This window comes from Poecilia reticulata, chromosome 6, assembly GCF_904066995.2.
Source record: "Poecilia reticulata chromosome 6, P_reticulata-male-v2, whole genome shotgun sequence".
NCBI lineage: Eukaryota > Metazoa > Chordata > Actinopteri > Cyprinodontiformes > Poeciliidae > Poecilia > Poecilia reticulata.
This window is the reverse complement of record NC_088835.1, coordinates 14284575-14300226: the sequence shown is the minus strand read 5'-3', so window position 1 is coordinate 14300226 and position 15652 is coordinate 14284575. Positions and strand designations below refer to the sequence as shown.

The 15652-nt window shown below is 39.1% G+C and overlaps 1 protein-coding gene across 2 annotated transcripts in view; it reads left to right on the top strand.

Annotated features, from left to right (window-relative positions):
* The window catches only part of hipk3a (homeodomain interacting protein kinase 3a), a 31245-nt gene that overhangs the window by 8559 nt on the left and 7034 nt on the right, over positions 1–15652 (top strand). The window contains exons 5-13 of one of the 2 annotated variants that reach the window (XM_017305454.2): positions 8334–8457; positions 11724–11843; positions 12448–12534; positions 12657–12841; positions 13946–14099; positions 14302–14422; positions 14530–14624; positions 15015–15166; positions 15427–15588. In XM_017305454.2, the coding sequence (XP_017160943.2) occupies positions 8334–8457; positions 11724–11843; positions 12448–12534; positions 12657–12841; positions 13946–14099; positions 14302–14422; positions 14530–14624; positions 15015–15166; positions 15427–15588 (1200 nt within the window). Of the gene's footprint in view, positions 1–8333; positions 8458–11723; positions 11844–12447; positions 12535–12656; positions 12842–13945; positions 14100–14301; positions 14423–14529; positions 14625–15011; positions 15167–15426; positions 15589–15652 lie in introns of both variants that reach the window. The other variant, XM_008411696.2, reaches the window with a different exon arrangement.

Below are 15652 nucleotides of genomic sequence, written 5' to 3'. Positions count from 1 at the left end.
TAAATAATGTCTGATGTGATAAATGTCTTGTCTAAATTCAGAAAATTTCACTTTAAATTACCAAAATCATTGACATGTGTAAGCTACATTAAACTATTAAGGTTCACAAACTAGAGGTGCATCGATTGCAGTTTTCTAGCCAATTGCAGATGACCAACTTTTAGAAAGCCTTATCTGGTGATTCCAATTTTGGCCACTGCCATTTAAAAAAAAAAAAATGTTTTGTCTGAAATGTCGGTAAATGCAGCAAGAAGGTCGCCGAGTTGGCAACAGTGGGGCGACTGTTGTTGACTGCAAATGTGCAGACATGACCCAGTGGGTCGGTCAGTCAATCAAACCTCTCACGAGAGAGCAGGAGAGAACAGTGGTTGATTTTTTTTTTCTACCTTTGTTGAGGTAGATGAGATCAGATTCACATGTAATTATTGGTTGAGCTCCCAAAATTAAGGAAATCGACACCGATAAATTGGCTGGCTGATAAATTGGTGCACTTCTATCGCAAACCAAACACTTTCATAATGAACAAATATATTTTACACAATTTAGCTACCACTAAAATTTGCTAAAACTAGAAATGTGAACTTTCTGAACTCTAATAAAGATGGTAAGTGAACTCCTATACACATCTAAGATGTAGAGGAGAAAAATATAAAAATTTTGCCTGTCCAAATTTAGATGTAACAAATGCGACCAAAATCCTTTTTTTCCTGTATGCGACCCATACAAAAATAACAATCCAAATCGGATAGATATTTAATTGTTTTTAAAGTATCTACATCCTTCCTCTCATATAAACACTGACATATCAATAGGCATTTACCCACCTAGATTTTTTATATTTTCAAACCGTTTCAACTGTTGAGGTCTAAAATCATTTGTAGTTTGGAGATTGTAGGAAAAGACGGGGTTGGAATATGTTATTTTGATAAGACCTCAGAGGTCTAGCAATGATATTTCAAAGCGACCTGGTAGAAAGTAGTTCTTGCCGCTGAAGGGTCAAATTTGAGCCATTTGAACTAAAATATTTTCACTGGAGAAGTAACGTGTTGACATTTGGTAACCTGTTGTCATTCATCTTGTTTCCATTTTTACAATGTTGATAGTGTCTTGTTGTTATCTGCTGCACTTTGTACTCGTCTGTGTTTTTATGAAAGGGTGCCTTTATGTATGCAGAAACCGATAGTGCTTGCTTTGTTGTATAGCTCTGGGTGGTAGAAGTCCATATTCTTCTCACATGCAAGACAAACTGTTTTAGTTGTCATTTTATTTTAGGTTATTTAAACATCGGGTGGCTAGGAAAAGGGGTTTGCATGATGCAATGTTCTGGTGAGCCTCTGACCTGTATTGTTGCATGATGAAGGTTCACACAATGCAAGTCTCAATGCAGTGAGGCTTGGAACACTTCTTACTTCATTTTCTTTCTTTTTCAACTAATCTGGGGTTTTCCCTGGTTTTTCCAGAACTATTTATTCAGGCAAAGTTTTTGAACACGCTCATTAAAGCTCAAATGTGAGTTCAAAATGTAAACTGAAATTTAAGTGTGGGCTTGCAACCTTCACTTTTTTCCCCCGTTATGGTTCTTTTGAAGTATCTAGGACATGTATTTATGGTTAGACAATGTTTTAAGTGAACAATACATAGTTTTCCTCTTAGTGTCTAACAATGAATATGTCATCAGCACAAACATTGTGCTTTCTAATTATGGATCTGTTTTCACTGGTTAATTTGTGCAGCTCTTCAGTGGTTACCGTTATTGTTAACCATACTGTGGTTCTCTTCCATATTAAACTAGATCTTATAGCAACAGTAAATTTACCCGATTGCTTTATTATAGGGTTGAGCAATAGGATGATAATAGTTAATGAAGGATTTAAGGGGATCCTACAAAGTTTGGAAAGAAGAAAATTAAAATATTTTAAATGTTGGGATAAGTGTGGATATTGAACTTTGAGCACTTAAAGCGGTGAGACAGACCACAGTTTGAAAATACAAGGGTTTTCATATATCTTCTTTCCATTCTTTCATTTATTATTGGCTCTATTCACCTACCTGCTCACCGATCCTTTCCTCTGCATTCTTTCCTCACTGCTCTTCCAGATTTTTTTCTTTATATCTTGACTACTCTAGAAGTATCAGCCAAAAATCCAGGGTAAGCTTTTAAATGTATTCTTTAAGTCAGAGTTTGGAAAAGTTTGGAATTTTGACATGAGAAATGCATCAGAATCTTTGGAACAAAATGTGAGGAGGATCTGCTTAACATAATAATTTTGATATTGCCACGTCACAATATTTATATAGCTAGATACTGTTTGATGTTCGATAATTGCTCACATATATTTCAAGCGTTATGAACTTGCATACTAATTTCATTATCCAGCCAATTGAACAGAGTCTTGTGGCAGCAGATGCTCACATCAACACAAATTGTGTTGCCCAAAATGCTACAGGTCACGCAATGAATGAAGGTAGATGAGAAACGGAGGGAAGAAGAAAATGTCAGATGTTGCAACTGATATTTACTATTAACACCATTGCAAAATTTTCTAAAATCATCTTGCCCTACTATTGACGTACTGCTTCTTTTTTTGTTGTATAGGCTGTTCAAGATTGTTTTTGTCCTTTTACTTTAATTGCATCCAATAAATGACATTTTACGCAAGCAGTGCTTTCAATTGAAATACTGCTTTTAGTTTGGTTAGACCGCCTGAGACTGAGTGCACTTCAAGTTGTGTGTATTAAATGTCAGTTGTGCTTAACAAAAGTTAGTAAAATTGAACAAACTATAAAACTTGTTGGAAATGTTTAATGACCTAAATCCTTTGTAAGGTCTACTTTTCATGTAGTGAAAAACTAATAAAACTGAGTGTGATTTTCCTTATGCTTTGTAAAAATGGTAATATACTTTTATTTCAGGGCCTGTCCCTTCTTCATCCTTAAGGGGTTTTTTTAGCAGTTGATGTTTACCAGAAGAAAAACTAATTTGCTGTACTTCTGAAGTTATGATGGAAATTTATGAAGAACTTAATTAGATCCACCTCCCAGAAGAAGACTCCTGTCAGGGATTTTTTTGTCCTTTGCCCTCATTCTATTATTCTGTCTTCCATTCTGATATTTTGCATACAGTAAAATCGTATTTAAATAAAAAAATTAACCAATTTTTTTATATGCATGTTGAAGAATTTTTTTAATCGATCAGGTTTGCTGAATTTACTCCTATTTTTTTTTTAAAGCATTAAAAAAAAAAAACTTTTAAGCTAGATTTAGGTTATAGCATTTGTACAAAGAAAAAAATTCTAAGCTTCCTGTGAAGTTGAAAAGCTAAGTTTATTGAAGGAGCTTCCTGCTTAGTCTCTGAAGGTAAAGATGCAATAAGCTGGTAGGATCTTGATCTGTTTGCTGAATTGTTTTGTTAGTGTTGCTCATCAGGTATAGCGTTGCTCAGGAGATTTTCAGTGCTCGTCATGCTCGACTGTTGCTGCCATGGTAGCAGGGCTTGATGAGGTGACTCGTCTGTCGTACGGAGGCAAGTGACGCAAAACTACCCACAATGAAAACAGAGCAGAGGCCTTTATTAATAATTAATGTTCAGAGATCAGGTGGAAAAGAAGGCTATCGTCTTTTGCAAGCTGACAGATTAGGACAGGTCGTGTTTAAGCTTTTCGTGATGTGATTTCTTAGTTACAGAGGTGTTGCTTTACTTTTTGTACCGTGTCTCATCACATTAACACAGCAGTATTTCCTCAGCTGTGTCGTGTAGGCATCCATTTGCCTACACGACACCTTCGTGTGTCAAGCAGATTTTTTTCCTTATGAAAATTTCCGAGGAATATTTACTCAATATTTCATGCAAAAAAGTGTTGCAGAAAAAACACAGGGAAATCTAGAACTTCTTTCTTTTATTCAGCTTGAAAGTGAAACCGTGGAAAATGATGTTGCAAAGTTTGTTGATTTATGTTGTGGGATTCTGTTTGGTTATGATTGTCAGTGGAGAAACATAATGTGACGCTGGAGCCCTAACAGACTGCGTTTAAAGTGTTTACAGTGCTCAATAATGGAAACATAAGCGCTCGCTGGAAGAGGCCTGTTTATGTAACATGTTGGCAGGCTCTCTGCTTTTTACTTGCTTTGTTTTTTCCCTGTCATTCTAAAACTGTCAAGTTTTTCTTTATATTTTTGCTTTTGAATAACCTCGTTTTTTTTAAACTTTTGTGCTCATTTCCATGCATTCATTCAAATCCAGTTTTTCTTGTCGCTCCCAGTCAAACTGTTTTGACTGGAGCATCGAGATTAAAAAAGTCATTCAAACTACTGAGCCCGAAGCTTTGGCGTGGGCATGTTTGCTGGTCATAATTTAATTTGACTGTCAAACTTTTACTGCACAACTCTTAGGCAGGCATCTTCCAATTGCGATATAAATGAGCAAGTTTATTTTTTAAGCTCTCAGATGAGGTTGAGGTTGAGCTCTGCTTCAGAAATCGCAAAGGAAAAAAAAAATGGCTCTTTTTCGCTGCAGCGGAGTGGAGTAGCACTCCGTTGTCATCTGTCAAAGATTAAAAGTGGTAAATAATGGATGAGTGACCAGCTTCTCTTTCAGGTCTTTGACAGTTTTAATTTGGCTACTAAGCAGAGGTTTTACACATTCTGAAAAGAGGAAGCTTTGTAGTGATACAATCAGGTTTTTCTAGGCCATTTACTAGGATTGTATATTTAGTGATTATCAGCACTTCAAAAGATCATTCAAAGATGCTCATTTGCGTTCAGATCGACACAAAAATGCCCATGTGGTCTCCCTAAGTTATCATCCTCCTTTGGGAGAGTGCAGCAATAACATTGACACTTGACGTCTCCCATCCCTGCTGCAGCTCACCTAAACATTCATGGCTGAGAATAAAACAAGTTTTTACTGAAAGTTTTAAAACTTCACCAAAATAAGAGCCCAGAGTTTCTCAGTATTTGGGTAATAATTTCCATTCATTGTGTTTGAGGGAGCTGCAGATGGGTGTGAAACTTCGAAGTAGGAGCCGCATATTATTTATTTCCAAACCTTTTGTTGTGTAGTTCCTCAGCAAAAATGCTGCTCCCTCAACATGTTTCTACTTCATCGTAAAAACATTTGTTACGTCAGGTGGTTTTGGGTGTGTCCTAACCTTACCTGGTGGGAACTTTCTGGCATTGAACTTAAAACAAATTTTCTGTTAGACTTGTTTAAATTTATGCAGTAGATAAATTTGTGATTAAGAAGAATTGCACAAAATGTTAAATCTCAGTAGTTTTTACAATATTTTGATTACCTAGCAATCACTATTGTTGTGATGCAATGTTTGATGGGTTTGTATATTCTTAGTGGTATAGATCCATGCTTGTTTTTTTGAATTATCAGCCATTTACATTTTTTCAGTTTTGCTTGTTTAGGAGTAAATTTAACGTAAGTGAAATGCTACCATAAGGTTTGTTGCTGTTGGTAAGTGCATTTTAAAATGTTTAATTTGGTTTCTTTTCTTTGCTGATCCAACTGTTCCCAAATTATTGCACAGAAATTTTCCTCCACTGCTTTCTGGTCTCATTTCAATTAAAATTGTAGCTTAAGGTTCTGGTTCATTTGACGCCGTCTTGAAAGGGCACGTTGCAGCCATTCTGGACAAAACCTCTGGCTTTTCCGTTTCAGGTCACATTCGCTCTCAGTCTGCATCGATTTGGTTGCTGCACACGCAAGCTCGGTCTTGTGCAACTTGAGAAGCGCTCTCCCAAATGTAATGTTGTGGGACTTGTTTGATATGTGATAATCATGGATCAGCTTTGTCTGCAGGCGTTTTAAGAACAAGGGCTCAGATGTCTTTTAGTAAGGCTTCTTATGTTGAACATCAGTAATGCTAATAGACGTGGTGTCTGCTGTGTTGATTCTGTTAGCGGCTCACACCAGCAGGGTGTTGCCATATTGTATGCACTGTTTGTTCTTGTTATAGCTCTGTAGTGAGACTCGTTAGTTCTGGAACCTGGCCTGACAGCCCAACACTTGTGTGTGAGCTGCTTTCCAAGCTGTTGGAGCTCTGGAAAGCAGTAGTAGCATATATGAATGTGGTTCCATAACGGCAGCAAAGCAAAGAATAACACTATAGGCACACTTGTGTCTTTTATCGCCTTCTTCAAAACTGTTTGTTTGCCTGCTTCTCTATTTTTGCAGTCTGCACTTTAAAAAAAAACTTACTCCTCTTCAATTACTTTTTAGTTGGATGGCTTGAGCTTTGAATCCCAAAAAGTTTTTGTTTGGTCACAGTCAAAACTCAAAACTCCAGTGAACACCATAGACCTTGTACTGCGGATGTCTTCAAGGAAACCTATTATGCAAAATTCACATTTGCCATGTTTTTGTACTTCCATTTGGACCTTTACCGTTTCTAAAAACAGGACAAGCTCTTAAAATGAGGAAAAGGAAAAAAAAAAAATCACCCAGCCCGTTTTTTAGCAATTAATGTTTTTTGGTGTCTTGAAAATGACCCATTTTAAAAATCTTCAGATGTAATGTCACAAATCAGTAGGCACTGCCCCTCGCCTAGCAAACCCCGCGGTTACCTAGCAACCCCAACAAATCTCAGCCCGTTACCTACTAACCCAAGCTTAGCTCCAGCACATTTGGTCAGCTGGTTTTACTGTTGTACAATGGCTGTTGGAAAAGACAAGTGGTGTGGTTGTTGACTTGTCATTCAGAAACCACTTCCTGCATTCTTGTTGGTTGTGCAGGAGGATCTTCTGCTTTTCAAAGATGGTTATATAATTGTGTAACTGCTTGCAGCTTTTTTCACGTGTGAGTGTAAATGTTGACTTGGGGGGGCGTGGCCAGCTGCTGCTTGTTTGGATTTAAAGTGACAAGACGCCCTAAAACATTCGGAAAGGATCTCAAAATGTGCAGAGCTGACCAAACTGAAATCTCATTATTCAAGAAAGGTTTTGTGCAAAAAAATGCAATGATTTATGCCACTAATAGACCTATCCTAACATGTTCAAGGAAACATAATAGGTCACCATTAATGTCTTGGACAGTCTTTCATTGAACTCCTTGGTGTTTCATAACTGAACTTGTTCCTCCTACAACAGCAGTAGGAAATGAGTCCAGTCTAATTTCCTTTAAGCAGGGAGGGCTGTGTGAAATGGTCGGTTTTGAAGTCTGCAGCTGTGTCTGCGGGCACATATAGAGTCATCCACCTGTATCCATGGAGAATAATGGCCGACGGGCTCTGTATTTAACCCTGCATTACTGCCTTGCGTCCAGTGGTTGCTGGGAAACGAGCGTTTCCCCTGTGGTCACCACAGCAGAGGTTGCTATTTGTGGAACTGTTGCTCAGCTGCTGTATCCCCGTCTGAAAGTTTGTTTTCACACACCAGTTTACACGACACCTGCACTGCAGGACTACGAGTCTCACAAATTTAACAGTTGGATGTATTTTCTTGGAAACCATGTAGCATGTAACACTGTATAAAATAAAAATCGGTAGTATTTTCAATAATGCAGCTGCTGTATAAATGTGCAGAGATACCTCTCCGTGTGTGTGTGGGTGTGTGTGTAAAAGCAATTTCTTTTGATGGAAATGTACTCTGCATTAATATTTCATTTGTACATTAGAGAAAGATGAATGAAATGAATGTGCTAGCTTTGGTAGTGTTTAAAGTTTTGAAGTTGCGTTCAAATTTGTTCTGTCTGTTGAGCATAATTTATGTACTGTTAAAAAAAAAAAAAAAAATGCAGATTGAGATTTGTGTAGTTTTTGTCCCAAAAAAGAGGAATTTGATGTCTGTATAAAAATAGGAATGGAAAATTATGTGGAAAAAATATTTTGTATTGCATGGCTTTATTTCCTGTCGAGTTGTACAGTTGTTCTAGCTTTCCTTCACTCCTTGCTTCCTTTCTTCTTTCCTTGTTTGAAATGTTTCTCCCTCACTCGCTTTCTTGAATCCTTGCCTTACTGTCTTTCTTCCTACCTTGCTTGCTTCATTTCCTTTTTTTCCTCACTCCCCTTTACTGGGTCATTTTCTTTTTTGCTTCCTTACATCCCCCCTCTTTCACATTTCAAGTTTCACCACTGCCATGCCTTTCTACCTCATATTCATATTCAACTATAATAGTGAAAAAAGGATTGGAAACATCAACCAGTTGAATCTGGTGAAGTGTAAAGTTTAGAGATGAAACCTTGTTGTGACATGTTGTTTTTTCTGACTTTACAGGTTCTAATCCTTTTTCTCCTTTGATGAGTGATAAAAATGATAAGTGTTGGAAACCTGTAGGTTTGCATTTCTCTCTATTTGTTGCTGATGAGTTTTCTGCTTCTCTGTTCCTGCAGAGCTCCAGAGATTATTTTGGGCCTGCCATTTTGTGAAGCCATTGACATGTGGTCGCTTGGCTGCGTTATCGCTGAACTCTTTTTGGGCTGGCCTCTTTATCCCGGAGCGCTGGAATATGACCAGGTAACACCTCCGCACAAAAACACACTCATACAAAATCAGTGGGGAGATGAGGGAGACCCTTACAGTATTTATTATTTGTTCAGGGTATTTCTCACTCTGTGTGACTGAAGTTTAACACACTAAACAAAATATTCCTCTGCAGATCAACTGGGCAGAGCAAATCAGGAAATTGTCCTTGCAGTGTGTGATTATCTTCCCATAAAGGGGATAATGTGTGGTCTAAACTGCACAACTGGGACTTGAACTGAATCCCCAGGCAAGGGAGCGGGAGCATGGGAAAAGGCCCCTGTTGCATTCACAGAAGGGAACTGTATCATCATCATGTGTTTAGCCATACACATCTCAGAAGATTTAGGATTATTACAGGCCTAATTAAAGAGTGTAATAACAAACTTAGACACCTGTTTGGTTGCTTTAAATCTAGAAAACAACCACTTGTTCAGAAGCTCAGCTGATGTGTGAAATGCAATGTTTGTTCTGGACCTTTCGTTTATTGATGTTACCAGTGCGTGTTATTTCCTCTACCCATTTGACTGGTAATCAGTCAGAGATGGTGGCCTCGCCGAGCCTTGAAACGGGCCATGTCAGGACACACTCTTGCACGCCCACATGAGCACACTGAACCCCCAAAAGCACGCCGTTCTATGCCAAGGCTCACTGTGGTTCCACTCTACACAGCAAAATGTATTTATAAACATAAGCCTGATGGTAGACGTGTGCACATTCGTATACGCGCACACACATGCTAGCACGTGCACACACTCTGGTTCCCGTTCAGTGCATCATCAGCAGGTTCTCAGTCCAGTGCTCTCTGGTCAGTCTTTGTGTTTGTTCTAGGCTGTAGACATGTGCAAGTTCTGTCACACACACACACACACACACACACACACACACACACACACACACACACACCATGAAACCTCATTTCAGCTTAATTTTATTGTTGTGAGGTTTATAAAAACTTATGAAATCCAGAAATGTTATTGAATATTCAATTAGATTTCTAAAACGTTATCAAGAATCTTTGGTACCTATAAAATGTTTTAGTTATAAAACACAGAACAGACCTATTCCCTTTCTCAGGTGATATTGACAGCTTTGTCTAAAGTGTATTATACTTGGATGGTAATGAGGGGTAATGTTTTAGGATAAAATTAGAAAAAAATGGCAGCAAATAAAAATTTTTTTTGACTTGAGCAAATTTCACTTATTACTCCAAACTCTGGATCACAAAGCACAACATGAATTAAAACTCTGAGATTTTATTTATTTATTCGATATTTCTAAAAACAGACAAGTTTCTCAAATGATCACCAACTACCGTGTTTCCCCAATTATAAGACACCCCCGATTGTAAGACGTATCGGGGGTTTCAGGGGGGTCGGCTAATATAAGCCGTACCCCGAAAGTAAGACATACTTTCAGGGAAACACAGGGGTATTGCCGCCTCCCTCTCATCTAGCTGTGCGCCACCTCCTGCCCACGTCCGCACCGTCCCCCTCTCCATACGTCACCGCGCCGTCCCCTGCACTTCCTTTTATAAAACTGTTTTGTAGTGAATACAATACTGTTCAGGTTGTTAATAAATGTTAATTTTATGGTTAAAACTAAAAATTCGACAATTTTTTTCCAATATAAGACATACCCCGAAAGTAAGACATAGTAGGGCTTTTGGGGATAAAAAGAAAGTAAGACACTGTCTTACTTTCGGGGAAACACGGTAGTAAAAATATATTTCCTTTTAGTCTGTCAGCTTTAAGTTGTAGGTAGGCTATGTTTTGTTCTTTTTATTAGTGCTGTCTTTGGGTTGTTTTTGAAGTTACTGGGGAAAATAAAATCTCTTTTGCAAGTCACTCATGGTTTTTGTTCTATACCAGCCTTTTGACCTCACTGTGAAAGCAAGATGTCTGTACTTTCTTACTAATCAAAATGGCAGAGGGAACCCACAAGTTTTGATCTCACTGCTAAAATTCTCCTCGTTTGGTTACTTTCAGTTACATTTTCAGGAGGAACAAAGTTTTAAATATGTCTTAGTTTACGACTTACAACTTTGTTTTTCTTAATTTCTTGGTTTCAAGCAACTCAGAGGTGGATTGAAATGAGTTTCAAGCCACCTCTGAAGACGAGGCATATCTTGTGTGGTTGGTTTTCTAACTTACTGGGCACCTTTACCTTGCTCAAAATGTTTGTCTGAGCATTGGTAAGTTTGAAACGCAAGAAATTCTAATAAGAGAAATGGTATGAGGTTAGACTTTTACTACCAATTTACCGGAGATTGAAATTGTCCAGCAAGTCGAAACCAATATTCATTAAATCGCCTGGCTGCCATCACTTTCAGTCTACAAACACATCAACCACGTCTATGGATTTTGATACAAGTTGTGTTGAATTGGTTAAAGTTCAGAAAAGGGTGGCATCTGCTTTGGTGCATAGATTAGGATACAGTTGTAATCTGATTTATTATGATGGCTTTTACACTGCTACATCTTTTAAAGAAATCCTGCAGCACACAGCTCAGTAGTAGAGCAGGTGCACCGTATGCTAAGACTATTTTGTTAAAATCCTTAGACTTTAAAGGAAACTGCAAATCGCTATTGGCTGATCAGTGCACTGCTTTTATTTTCTATTTAGTTGTCAACATGATGAGAAACACAGGCACTAATGTGATCTTGAACTAACCATTTAGTTACTTTGAGTAGCTATGAAAGCTTACCAGCTATTTCTATTTTTTGTGAGAGAGTGATCACAGTGAACCTAAATATGGAGTGAGGCATAAAATTTCCAATCAGAAAAATAAAGATATGTTAAGCAAAATGTTACATGTTTACTGGTTTTGTACTCTTATCTCGGACATCTATGCGAGCTGTGCAGGTTTGTCTTTTAGAAATGACTGTATGGGGTGCAGTGATGGCGCAGGGGTAAAACGCAACCCACGTATGGAGGTCTTAGTGCTCGACACAGACGTCACAGGTTCGAGTCCCGGCCCGATAACCTTTGCCACATCTTCCCCCTCTCTCATTACCCACCTTCCTGTCTAACCACTTGCAAATAAAGACCCCCTAAGCCAAAACAAAAAACTTTAAAAAATGACGGTGACGGATTACATTATCAGAGTGGAAGTAATCTGGTTCAGTGACTCAAATTTAGGTTGATTATCTGAAAGTGTTCTGACGTTTTTTATTTATTTTTTTGCTTTTCTCCTTTTCTCAACATCTCTTCCTCTCCTTCCTTTCTGCGCTCCGTTTCCTCCGTGTCGCTCTGCTCAGATCCGGTACATCTCTCAGACGCAGGGACTGCCTGCAGAGCAGCTGCTCAACAAGGGGACAAAGACCACGCGTTTCTTCACCAAAGAATCGGACTCTCCCTACGCCTCCTGGAGACTAAAGGTTTGTGGTTTACATTGCACAAATAAGCACAAACACACAATTATTAAAACTTTCTGGTGCTACAGGAGTGCAGCAGGATGGATATCAGAGAAGAGTAATATTTGAAGAGGATATTTACTAGAAATTCTTCAGTCTACCAGTAGGAAACGGGTTGCATGAGCTTGTCATGCAACCCGTGATAAGCTCATGCAAGCTTTGGTGAGCCTGTGGAAAGCTCACCAAAGCACAAAGCTATGTTGAGTCTGTGCTGAGCTTCCTCTGTGTCAAGTTGAAGTGAATTTCAGCTCATCTCTGTCTAATATGTCAACTAACGACCCAGTACAAACCTTTTGACTAAGCAGATCTACATGCAGATGCTGAGGGTGTGAAACATTATCTGACATTGTCCAGAGTTTGACCTCTCACTGCTCATCAATGATGCTAATCAAGTGTCTTTCAACATTTTGCAAAAATATTCTTATATAATATTCACTTGTGCTTATTCACACTTGTGTGAAAATAGCTTACAGGGGAAAAACACACACAAATGTAAATAAAAATGTTCACCTGCTACACTTCATAACCCTGAGGTCATTGACCTTTATGTCCGAAACTTTTTCTATAGACAACAGAGGAACATGAGAAGGAGACAGGACTCAAATCCAAAGAGGCCAGGAAATACATCTTCAGTTGTTTGGATGACATTGCACATGTAAGTCCAACAAGACCGAGCTACAAAGTGGTGAATCTACTCTGAAAAAAAAAAAAAATTTTAAGATGTAGATTAAAATCAAATAATTTTTGATAGCAAAATGTTTTCCTTTCACACCCAAGGTGAACTTGGTGTTGAGTCCTGATACTAGCGACATGCAGGCAGAGAAGGCAGACAGACGGGAGTTTGTGTCTCTCCTTAAGACCATGCTACTGATCGACGCCGAGGATAGGACGGTTCCATCGAGCGTCCTAAATCACCCATTCCTCACCATGACTCATCTACTGGACTACCCCCACAGCAACCAGTAAGGAGGTTTATCTGCTTGCACAGCCTGTAATTCCTTGCAAAAGTATTTTACTGTTGGACTCTCCTTATTTCTCAAATCTTGACCACAAACATTCGTGTTACTGGAATTTTTGTGATAAACCCAAATACACAATCCCAATGATGAAACATGGCAGTGGCAGCAGTATGCTGTAGGGACTTCTTGTTTTTTATTCATAACAGGGAACCTATTGAGGCTTGTTTAGGGAAAACTGACAGAAAATGCTCATCTCTGTATAAGCAAAGCTGGCAGAGACCATGATTGTCACAATACTAAAACTGTATACCAGAGCAAAAATATTTTTGAAGGAACGTGGTTCTTTCTAGTTGAGAGCAAAGGGGAAAAAAAAAATTACAATATTTGAACCTCCTTAATTAGATAGAAACTGACAAGTATGGGAGAATTCAGTCATAATTTATGAAAATGTATGATTTAATAATATCACATCCCTGTTTGGCAAAACAGGACACAAGATGAGGCTTAGTTGGTGTAAGACTTAATCCTAAAATAAATTGTATTTCAAAAGAAACATGAATCTGGAGCATATAAAAAAATGTTATGACTGTGCAAACAAGGATTTGGTTTATAGAAATGTGCTTAGCAGCCTTGTACAATTCCTGCGTTTCTGGTAATAATTTTTGTAGTGATCAACCACTGCAGCAGGCTGGGTTGTACGGGTTTGTTTTGTTGCTTCACTGTTTAGTAGCTGTCTGAGCCTTCAGCCGATTAACATTTTTCTGCATCATGTTGTACTGCAGTAGAACAGAGCAAAATGGGATTTGAAACTTTGCAGCTAGGGAGCGTCTCGACAGAGCTCAGACTGACAGAACAGTCATTGGGCTGTTCTGTATGAGAAGCACTCATAACAGTTAGCATTAGATTATGTTGACCAGGAGATTTTCCACTTCACTGTTGCAAATAAAAAGAACTTTACTGATATTTTTAAGTTCTTCTCAACCATAAGTGCCGTAGCCTTGGTGCAGCTAGCATACAGCTTCTGCCGGCATTTTTTAGTGCAAGTCCCTCTGAACACGACTTTTGCTGTGAATGTACGTTTCTTTTAACCTCCTTGTTTTCTCACAGTGTTCAGTCGTCTTTCCGCATCATGGACATGTGCCACAACCGTCCCAGCACTGCCGTTTTTGATGCTTTGAACCAGAACACGATTCATCTGTCAAGACCCCCTCTAGCTCCCACTGGATCTTCTGGCCTTACACTGGGCTACAGCACAATTCAGGTACAGGTCCTACCCAGAAATAGTAACATTATGTGTGTTCAATGGTTTGATATGTCTTGTAGATTAAAGGCTTCATGTGTCACTATGGTTTATGAGCATAAGAATTGGTGAACCACATCAGTAGCTATTATAGTGTTGGTTTCATTATTCAAAAGTTGATGCGTGTTCTTCCTCTTCTTCCATGTAAACTTATCCAATCCAGTCTATAACCCAATCCGCTCCATCCGTGTTGCATCCTGGGATAGCGCTAACAGGAAACGGGCAGTTTGGGTGCAGTGAGTCCTTCCCTCCTGCCCTCCTCCTCTGTCCTCCCACAATGCAAGGTTTGTACACTGCAGGTTTCTTTCTACAGTGACTGCTTGCTGCTTTTGAAATTTGATTCACTAGAAAAAAGGCTTGAAATGTCGAAATATTTATGTTCTTTTCAAAGGAAACCTTAATCAGCCAGCAACCTATTCTGTCCCCATGGTAACTCAAGCCCCTCCCATACAACCTCTACCAGTGAGACCCGGAGTAATAGCTCAGGTAAGATAAAGACTCAACCAGACGTTGTTGAGCTCATACCTTGAGATCATGTTGGCATTCCGGACCTAGAGTTTTCTAAATTTCATTCGATAAATAAAGTTTATTTGACGTCAGTTATCTTTCCTACCGGTAGTTTTTCGCGTTGCAGTTTGCCATATTACTCTCATGCAACATGTAACTGAACTGGGTGGGTGTTTGCTGCTGGTAACTTACAACTTCAGACTGTGGCAGTATAACAAATTATGAGGACTTTGGAACATCCTTGTAAATAGGGACTGTAAATATGTCAGCTATACTTTAAGGTGATGTTGCAAACATTTGAAGAGTTTACTAATCTGCAAGCTTGACTCAGTAGAAGACTTTTTTTCCCCCGTCTCCTCTCTGCAGCAGGCCTGGAATAGCCGAGGCCAGCAGCTCCTTGTCCCTACAGCGTGGCAGCAAATGACTCCTGTCGGGCCTCCACCCTCTCACCCGCCTCCACCACCTCCTCCCTCCCTCACCAGTGACACCACGGCTGGACCACAGAGGATAAGCGACTGGGGGTGAGTCACCAAAATCTGAGTCATCAAAGTTTTTAAGTTTGGGAAAATCCCTGCTTGTAAAAAAATGCCACTGGAAGGAAATTTATTTGTATTTTTAACCAAATTATTTCAAAATCTTGCCAGTTTCATTTGAGTTGAGACTTTGTTTTACCCATTCATTGGTGCACCAGATCATTGAGAATATTTTCAGATCTCCCCGAGGATGGTGAGCTCATCTCCTAATGGTACCGTTGGCAAAGTTTTTATTTCCCTTGTTTCAGGAAAGCGCACCCACACAACAGCCACTACAACGCAGTGATGCAGCAGCCGCTCCTGACCAACCAGATGCCAGCCCTTTCTGCACATCAGCCAATCAACATTGGCATAGCTCACGTTGTGTGGCCCCAACCAGCCAATAAACGGAACAGACAAGGGCACAACAGGTAAGGTTCCGATTCTGTGTCATGTATTCAACTATAAGCCACAACAACATAAATTTTTAACTTG